Below are 10511 nucleotides of genomic sequence, written 5' to 3' on the forward strand. Positions count from 1 at the left end.
TAGTTCATTTTAATTTTTATACTTTTTTAAATAATTCTTCGAGAGTCATTTGTAGTGAATCTTTTTTTTTTCGGGCATTGTTCGGGACTATGCGGGTTTTTTCAGGCAAATACCTGACCTTTTTTCAAAAAGCCGAACTCGCCCGAAAACGCCCGCACTTTTTACGGCGTATGCGGCTTATCAGCACCCTCGTGCTAAATATACCAAACTAGGTGCCATATTTTTTAGTAAAAAGACTGTCAGCATATATAAGATGCACATGTAAAGTTTTTCATATATATATAATCATGCCCTGTTGGTCTAATGGCTATGACACTCATGCAAATGAGAGATCCAGGTTCAAATCCTGGACAGGGCCAGGAAAAACATAATTATCTTGCACTTACAACAACCAGGTAAATGTTTCGCCTTTTTCGTGGACTTCTCTAATTATTTCTATATCTTGACTTTTTAATGTTGTTGTCATTGGAACCAAGTTAACTTTTAATCTCAGATTTATTAAAAATTGATAGTTTTTTGGCGTTATGACCGATTGTTCAAATATTTGTATTGGCACATAATTCTGCTAACATGATTCACTGTATATATATTGACCGGATATAAATTTGAGAGCTTTGTTTGAGCTACTGAATTTGAAATATTTGCATCTCAATATTTTCTATACTCCTGGATTAATATGATACATATCTTAGATATATCGAGTCTTTGAGTTGTAGGGGGATTCTCTATTAAGGTGCCTGCCCCTGCCTTGCCGTTCCCTTGCCTTGCCTAACCCTGCCTTGCTGATTCCTCTTCCTGTTTCCTTGCCTGCCTTTGCCTACCCTTCCTATGCCTTTTCTGGTGCCTGGCTTCTATGCCCTTGCCTGTGCCTCTATGCCTTGTCTACCCCTGCCTTGCTGATTCCTCTTCCTGTTTCCTTGCCTGCCTTTGCCTACCCTTCCTATGCCTTTTCTGGTGCCTGGCTTCTATGCCCTTGCCTGTGCCTCTATGCCTTGCCTACCCCTGCCTTGCTGATTCCTCTTCTTGTTTCCTTGCCTGCCTTTGCCGTGCCCTTTCCTTGCCGTGCTTTGCCTTGGCAACCTCTCCGCAACACTTTCTATATTGATTGCCAAAAAAATCGTTTCAAATCGTTTCAAAATAGTTTAAAATCATTTTGTTGAAGCGAAAATTGTTTTGCAATTGTTTCGCATTCGTTTCATGATCTTATCACAATATCAACATCAATTCGTTTCAACAGTTTGTTAAATTCGTTTCAGTTCAAATCGTTTCAAAATCGCTTCAAATTTAACACCATTATTATTATTATGTTTATCACACGCACCGATTTCTAAAGAAATTTTATTATTAAATTATTTGAAATAACTATATACATCGATCTACGGCGATGTTTTAGCTTCCTACAAATCTGTTTTTATAATTTGTAAACGATCTACGGCAATGTTTTAGTTTCATACGGTCGTGTTTTGATGGTTTTTAAATGATCAACGGCGATGTTTTAGCTTTCTACGATCCCGTTTTTAGTAAATAAAGATTTGTTGAAAAGACTTGATAAATAAATACTTAAAACTGACAAACCTGCTTTTAGCAGTCGTGAACCAATTCCGTCCAAGCCTGTAGCTTTATTAAGTGTTAGTGAACTAATTATTTTTTCGACGCTTTTGGTCTCAATAGGAGCCCACCGAAAATCGTGTCTGCTAATAGGTGGATTAACATTAGTAGTGCTAGAAGAAAATTTTGAGGCTAGTTTGGCACCAACACTCACAAAAAATGAATTGAATGTCTTTAAAATTTCTTTTGGGTGAGATTTTTCTGTATCATAGTTTTGGACTACTCATTTTATTAAGTTAGTATTGCCTCACTTATCAGGTACCAGTTTTTTTAGGGTTTTTTCCAAAGTTGTTTTGGCTATTTTTGAAAGTCCTGCAAAACGTTATAGTACTCGTTTTTGAGTCGATTTTTGAGACCTATTACCTGGTTCCTTTTTTGTTTGAAAGCTTCCCAGTCTATGATGGATTTTGATTCTTTGATGGCTATTATTAAATCATCAGTGACCCATGCCTCAACATGGCGGAAAATCTATGTGTTTTAAAAGGGGCATGTTTGTCAGCCACTGTTTTAATATTTTTATTCAGTTTCTCACATGCTTCATCAAGGTCATCATATAATTAATAAAATATGACCTTATACATGACACCAGTTTTAGAAATACAAGAACTGTTAGAAAGAATCAAGTCAATACGAGTACTACTATATTTTATGTAACACAAGTTGGGTCCATAATAATGTTGTTTTAAGAAAAGAGTGGAGCATAATTTCTTTATTTTGAAGGAAAGAGCGTATTTTGAAAGCATGTTACAGTTAAAATCTCCCAAGATAACTTCTTTTTCTTTTGGGAGTTTATTAGAACATTGTTTAAAATGAGTACACAGGTTTTCAGCACTCTGCAAATCACTACCTCCAGGTGGCCTGTAAACCCCACACACGTAAGTAGGTTTAGGTTTTTTCAGGCACACTTTCACCCATACTGATTCAACATTTTCGCCGTAAGGGTGCTTCAAAAGGTGGCTATCCAAGTTTTCATTTACAAAAATCAAAACACCCCCACCTCATCTATTCCGATCATTCCTATAACAAACATAGACATCAATTTTAAAGTCAAATGGAGAATACATCAAGTTTTGTTTGATGTAGCAGAAGTATAATTTTTAAGCCCTTCCCATTTCTGATTGCCTCAAAGTTTTCATCAATAGTAATATTAATATTGTCCGGAATTTCGTTGTCAAATGAATCCTCAATAGCAAAGGGCAAATTACAAGAAAGACAGGGACTGCACACCAAAAACAGTTTTATCTTCAGGAGTCTTCAAAAATTGTTGATATTTTTTATCCGAAATACACCCACATTTTTTATGAGCCCATAATCCACACTCGTCACATGAAAGTGCTTTCTGTGTTTTTGCCACAGGTTTTAAGTATGAAGAACGGGGATACCTAATAAGACCTGGGTTGAGGCAGATGACCCCTGACAAGAGGATTAAAAAATAGAAATACTTGTGCCTGCTTGGCTTAAGTTTTGATAAAGCCATTAATTTTAATTGGAGAGTGAGCTAGCTTTCAAAAATTTTATTGCAGGCAGCAAGTGAAGAGATAGAAAAAAAACTCCTATCTAGTCGACTCATTTCGTTGTTGTTGGGTGAGCTACTTTTGAAAGAACGTTTTGTATTGCTCAAAAATACAACGAACACAAAAATCAGTTTTAGTGTAAATGTGCGGTTTCCTACCTGAGTAAAGTTATTTTTAAGTCGTAGGGAGATCATTATACGATTATGTGCTCTTCCAAAACTGTATTTGAAAGATCTGAGGCAAGCCCATTTCCTTACTATGTTACAAAGCAGGAGCAGTAGGAACCCACGACACAGCAAAGCTACCATATTAGATGATAGATGAATAAAAAACTGACTGGGATAAAAACAATTTATTAAGAAAAACAAAAATTTAAAAACTAAGAAAACAACAATTTAAAGAAATGAAAGAGATATATATAAATGAAGTAAAGAAGACAGTATATACAATATATAATAAACCAGCCGTTTCTGCAGGAAGTTCTACAGCGTATTACTGATTTATTACGATCATCTACGGGGAGTATTTGCTAATTCAAAATGATTTATTTGTAAAAATAATAGTTTTTTGTACCTTTTGTACCTTTCAACAGAGTAGTTCTGTTTTTAACACTCAAAAACTAATAATTTACGCACTGCTACACTAGACTGGTACCCTTCCGTGTTTCGCTAGTCTCAATAGTAAAAACGGCGACAAAAAAAGAAGCCCATTTTAAAGTTGTACTGGCTAAAGCCATAGAACAATAAATTAAAAAGGACTTAGCTGTCAAAGCAGAAGCTCTTCAAGCTTTAGTCTTCTTTCTTCTCTCTTCAACTTAGCGCGCCAAGCCCGGATCGTTTTAGATACAGTACAGTCTGAATGTAATCTATCGCATACACGCTAATATCACACCTTTGCGTAGAGAACGGCAGTCGTTTGTCTTTTGTTATGATTAAATCCCTTAAGGGTTTTGCAAGTTTACATTTGCGTATTAAAAAACAATGTGGTCATGAAGAAATATCGGAGCAATTATATTTCTTGTAATAACGAGATTCATTGTGTAAATGTATTGATAAACTATTCCCTTAAGTATTAGTGAAGTAATTAAATAATAAAAATCTTTCGCGAAGTACTATAGCGAACTAATATAAACTTACCATATATTTTATTTTATTATTTTGTAACTTATTTATATATTATGTAATATAAACTCACAATATGTTTTATCTTATTATTTTGTAAAACTAACTTTTTATTATTTAACATAAACTCACGATACATTTTATCTATTATTTTGTAAAACTAACTTTTTTATTTAAAATATATATGATTTGTTGCTACAAGATTTCGTTGTCAATCCCAATAATAAATTCCATCATGACTGAATTTGTAAATAAGACTCTTCCGTTTGTTTGCACATTTAATCGTTTTAATTTTATTTGTAAACAATTTTCTTATCACCATATGCCAGTCTTGAACATAATTGCTGCAAAGGGGCTGAATAATCTGAAAGTGGTTGAAAATGTCAAATTATTATTCTATATTACCTAAATCAAAAAACAAAGCATTATTCGCATATCACAGATAACATATTCAAGAAACCATCGGTCATCGCTGTTCCCGTTTTTATTCCTATCTTTTTTTCTGGCAACAGAGTACGACCAAATTTTAAATATTGTTTGGCAAATGAGATGGCAAGGGTTTACATATACAATTTATATTTATCGAAGTAACTTTATATTAAAATACTATTTCTAATTGAACTCCTATGACTAATTTTATAATGTAACGCAAACAACTAAACTTTTACATTTAATTACTGCAATTAAAAGTTTCAGAAGAGTTCGCGCAGCATAGATTGCTAAAATTGATCTTGCAACCTATTGTGATTAAACAATCGATCGCGTGGGGTCATTGCTTATCAGCAAGGCAATTATTTTCTTAAAAAAACAAAAGTTATCGCAATGTTACTGTTCTGTGTAACTATTCATGAGTTTCACATCTGTGGCAGATTACATTCAGACTGTACTGTGCGTCCGACCTCGGATCGTTTCAGATACGTCCAACCTCCTTTTGTTTTTTATCTTTTCGTTTGTTTTCATTTATTGATGTTGGTAAACGACTGATAACATTTTCTGTGATAACACAGAGGCGAGAATTCCTTGTTTTCTAGTTTCTTTTCTTCATTCTTGGAAAATACATCTTAACTCTGATGCTTAACTCTGTACACGCAGAATTAACTCCTGAATGTATTAAGCTCAAAATTACTTACAGTCGTAATGAAGGAAACTTCTCCCAAGTTGTTTAAACAAAAACTCATGCAACTATTATTCCAAAACTACAGTAGCATACAGTAATACCCTAAACCCTCTTTCTATTTTTATACACAAATAAATGACAGAATTATTACTTTTGCTTCTTATTCTTTTTTCGTACAGTAGGCGTGCTGAGTCTTTTTTCTTTCTCTCTGTGGCTCTCCTGACATATCCTTCTAACTTAGGTAGCCACATTTTTTAGTTTATCTACTAGTGGTTAACCTTGTGTAACTCCCTAACAGCAATTCAAAATAGGTATATAACTATGTATATACTTGGTATATATATTCATATATTTATTTTATATTTCATATATCATGTTGATTGATTGATTGTAAGAAGTTTGGGAAATTACACACTTTATGCTATTTAATTTAATCCACTCTTTTCTAAATTCTATAATTCTACTCAATCCTGCTCTAGTACAACGTACAAGGGTTTCATTTACTACACAACCTGAATGAATAAAACAAACAATTTCCCTTTTCATATCTCTAATTTAAGTTTGTTGTACTTTGTAAATCTCGTGCTTAGCATTTTTGTTCAAAATGATATTTTACAAACTGAATATCGCAGTGGGCATAAAAGTTTTTTGGCCATTCCGTATTGTAGCAGGTGGTTCTTAGATGAAAACAAACTGCTAAATAGGGCAAAGAAAGGCGTGGCAGATTGTCAAAAAAACTTGTCATTATAGTTGTATTTTTTTTAAAAACTGCGGGTTTACAGAGTTGGTAACATCATTTTTTCTTATATAGAACATTTTTTCTCTGAACTTTTGAAGAAAGTATCAGCCACCAAATTTGGACAACGAAACTGAACGATATTGTTGCATAGCCTATGGCCTAAATGTTTTATGAAAATTCTGATGTGAATTCTTTAATAACATATAGTAAAGACTTATTTGAAATAAACTTTTAAAAGCATTGTAGGTAACCTTCAAAGAGACTAGTAGATAAGCCCATGGAAAAATCCACTTCTTCTTAGACAGGAGAACAATATCGAAAAAAGAACTATCACTTTAATTTTGATGACGTCAGCAAGGACTCACCAAGAGGCAAATCTTTTTGTTTACTTGTTGCATCTATTGTGTAGACGCTTGAATAGCTGATTAAAATGATGCATAGGATGATATGGTTTGGAGGAACACCTAAGAAGTTATCAGGAGGTGTCACGGTTTTGCTGATTTGCTGATGTCACTAAAACAAACCAATATACAAAAATGCCGGGTTAAGCCACAAATAACTGTGCGGTCTGCTGTTGAACGCTCTGTAGAACGCTTAATAGGAACAGCAAACTGTATCAAACATTCAGGTGGAGAGCTTTAATACAGGTATGCAGTATGTCGTGAATCGAGTAAAGTGCACACATCATTCAAGTGTTTTAGGTGTAATGTATTTTTTTTAAATATAACTCTACTGCAACTTTAGCCGAAATAAGGACACAGTGTACAACCCCTTGTTGCCCCGTCATAGCAATTGGTTAATATTATTTTATTTTGTGTGATAAGTTTCAGTAAACGTCAACAAATTAATCATGACACTGGACTGAGCGCTTAGTACAGGTAAACTGTGTCGCACATGCGTAAGGCTTAATACCCTTTTAAAAAAACTGTACAGACTTGGTTTAAAAAACACAGGATAACTCTGTTGAAACGCTGGGTTAAGTCACAAGTAACTGTGTTACCCGGTGTTGAACACCCGAATGAGTGATTAGTGAGAACCGTCAACTGTGCCTCACATTCAGGTAAAGCTCTTTAGTACAGGTATATAGTATGTAGTAAATCAAGTGAAGTGCACACAATTTTGGTGTTTCCGGCGTAATAACGTTTTCAAAAATTAACTTTCCACATTTTGAGCTGAAATAAAAACAGATTATTATTACCCAGGCCTATTAATAAGGGGAGAGCGATTGCTTTTGCTCACGCAAAGACTCACCCAATTCTAAGGAATGAGCAGCCAGCTGAGCCATAAATTGCTCCGCCAATTTCTCAAAATTTTGCCCGGCTGAGCAATATCAATTTATCTCACATGGAAATCAATGTCATCTTTCTTATTATTTGCATTAAAGCTAAAATATATCAAAAAGACAAGATAAAATAGATAAAATAAATAAAAAAGATTTTGTAATAAAATATGCCTCTATAAACTTATTCTATTTATTCAGATTTCTCACCCAGTCTAAATTATTGTAACTTTGGGGGAGCGATTTATTGCTCAGGTGTTATTTTCTTATTGATAGGCTTGATTACCCTGTCATAGCAAAAACAGCTGGCCAACTTTGTTTATTTTTTGGAAAATGTTCCCGGTGAAATTTCGAAAAAAATGTCAAGGTGAGTGCTTAGTACAGGTAAACCATGTGGTACATGAGTATAGGCGTAACACCATTTTTAAAAAACTTAATTGCACAGACAGACAGACAGACAACGGTTATTATTAAAGAGACTAGTCGTTCACGGAAAAATCCACTGGGTTGCCCCTCCTTATATGTCGCATTTCGTGTTTCTGTAACACGACGCGTCTTTCGCGGACAGACAAACGGCAGCTATTATTAAAGAGACTAGTCGATAAGGCACGTGGAAAAATCCACTTAGGCAGGATAACAGAGAAAAACAACCGTCATTAAAATTTTGATGACGTCAGCAGAGACATGTCAGAACACAAAATGTTTTTTTTTAAAAAAGGTGTATGCCTGTTGCCTTTATCGTATAGATCTTGAAAGGCTGAGCAAGAAAATGTATAGGATCATGTACTTTTGACAAACGGTTGCAGAGATATTAGGGTTTAAAGGTTTTTTAATGACGTCACCAACCCGTCCATTCCGAAACGGATTCGGGGATCCGGGTTTGGGAAAATTACCCAAATTGATTCTAGGTGGTCCCTAGTTACCCACGCGGTGAAAAAAACATTGACGTCACCACCTCGTTTCCAAGTTATTTGGCCTCAAAGTTTTAAGTGCATTGTAATGGCTTCACTAATCTTAATTAACTTTCCTTTGACGTCAATACTATTTTATCGGTAAAGTTTGGTAAATTACAGAACAATTTTATAGGCGATGTTTTATAGAATTTGTTAAAGAAAATTTTGAAGAATGTAATCCACTTTGCAAAAGTGACAGACAGACACACGGAACTGGCGTATTATTGTTCTGCCCAGATTGCGAAAACGACCTGTTTACAACCGGGACAGCCGGATTATGTACGCACGGTCCGATTATGTTTTTTTGCACTGTTATGTCGTGGTGACCGGATTATGAACGCTGATATAAATAGCTGGGAGACAGGCTGTGATTGGCATTTTCTTCAAGCTTTTGTAAATTAAACATTCTCTGGAAGATAGAACACCCCTAAAAACTAGACATGGCGAAACAAAAAAGTGTCGACGTAATTCTTAGTATAAACTACCCTTGTAGTAAATACATTTCAACATAATATACTTTGAAGCAACTAAATTTCACGGAACCTAAATTATTCTTTTTGCGGGAATTAATTTTGGTGAAAAGTTATTAAACTTGCGAATCCCAAAATTTAGTATTTGCCACGAATGATATAAAAGCAGTCAGCCCCAATTATATTTGTTTTATTTAAGTCCTATAATTGTCGAATAATATTTGACTGTCATAAGTCGGCCTGCCCCAATTATGTTCGTTCTATAATAAGTGAGAAATAATATTACACTGTCGTATATAAACTGCCCTGATTATGTTCCTTTTATAAGTGCCAAATAATATTTTTTGAGTAATAAGCCGGCCTGTCCTGATTATGTTGCCCTGATTATGTATTTTCTGCCCTGTTCTTAACCGGGGCAAGCTGCCGTACTTAATCAGGCCAATGTTCATTATCCGGGCAGAACATTATTATATAGATGTAGATGTACAACATTGAAGTAAGTGTAGGTAAAACAGCTGGCAAGATTTGCACCAAATTGTCTTACCTTTTAGGTTCATATTACAATCGACCTTTGGTTAGCATTATATCTATTTTTGAAACATGTACCAGGATATAGAGTCTAAGGTTCATTCTGTTGAAGTTTATAATGAAAGTTCAAATCCAAATGGATCTTACTTCAAGGACGTATTATATCCCAGAAGAATCCCTGTTGTGCTGAAGGGATTCAACATTGGTGATATGACAACATGGACTGCAGAATATTTAACTCGGACCATAGGAGAAACACCTGTCAAAGTTCATGTCTGTCCTGAATCCAGAATGGATTTCTTAAAGAAAAACTTTCTTTACAAAACATTGCCATTTAATCAATTCATTAAACGGGTTATAAAAGAAAAGCAACATGAATACTTCATAAGTCCTTTAGAAAAATATTACCTTCGTTCGCTAGGTTCAGATGCAAGAAAAGATGTTTCTGATATCAGTAAACAATTCCCTGATCTTTCGAAAAACTTGATCATACCAGAATTGTTTGACAAGGACAAGTTTTTTTCAAGTGTTTTTCGTATCAGTTCATCCAACATACAGTTGTGGACCCATTATGACGTCATGGACAATATACTCATTCATCTTACAGGGCAGAAAAAAGTTGTTTTATTCCCGCCAAATGAACTACTAAATTTATATATGAATGGTGATAAATCAGAAATCATCGATATAGATAAAGCTGATTTGACAAAGTATCCAAGATATAAAAATGTCAAAAGATATGAGTGTATTTTACAGCCTGGTGATATTCTATTTATACCAGCGCTGTGGTTCCACAATGTTAGATCATTGGACTTTTCAGTATCTGTAAATGTGTTTTGGAAACATTTGGATAACTTATCCTATGACATAAAAGATGTGTATGGCAATAAAGACCCTGTTGTTGCACAAAGAGCATTGCAAGGTGTTGATAAAGCACTAAAATTGTTAGAAACCCTACCAGAGGAATATAAAGACTTTTATAAAATGAGATTAATATCGAAGATTGAAAACAAACCTTAGAAAATCGAAGTATATTTGGAGTTACCTGTATTTGCTTTGTGCTTGTTTTTTTCCATTGTGTTATTGTACCAAACTGTTGCCTGTTGTACCACAACCTCTTTTAAGCTCTTTTATTATATTGTTTTTTTAGTTATATACTTACAGTACAATCTGGAATTGCCA

General features: G+C 34.4%; 1 protein-coding gene across 1 annotated transcript; it reads left to right on the top strand.

Annotated features, from left to right (window-relative positions):
• Positions 1-8565: 8565 nt before the first annotated feature.
• LOC130614739 (tRNA wybutosine-synthesizing protein 5-like) lies at positions 8566-10511 on the top strand. The gene has a single exon (XM_057436183.1). The coding sequence runs from the start codon at positions 9402-9404 to the stop codon at positions 10347-10349; it is 948 nt and encodes a 315-aa protein (XP_057292166.1). The 5' UTR covers positions 8566-9401; the 3' UTR covers positions 10350-10511.

This window comes from Hydractinia symbiolongicarpus, chromosome 11 (assembly GCF_029227915.1).
Source record: "Hydractinia symbiolongicarpus strain clone_291-10 chromosome 11, HSymV2.1, whole genome shotgun sequence".
NCBI classification, from domain to species: Eukaryota; Metazoa; Cnidaria; class Hydrozoa; order Anthoathecata; family Hydractiniidae; genus Hydractinia; species Hydractinia symbiolongicarpus.

Bases quoted from the DNA above. Each gene is read 5' to 3' on its own strand.
- LOC130614739 (XM_057436183.1), top strand. From the start codon at position 9,402: ATGTACCAGGATATAGAGTCTAAGGTTCATTCTGTTGAAGTTTATAAT.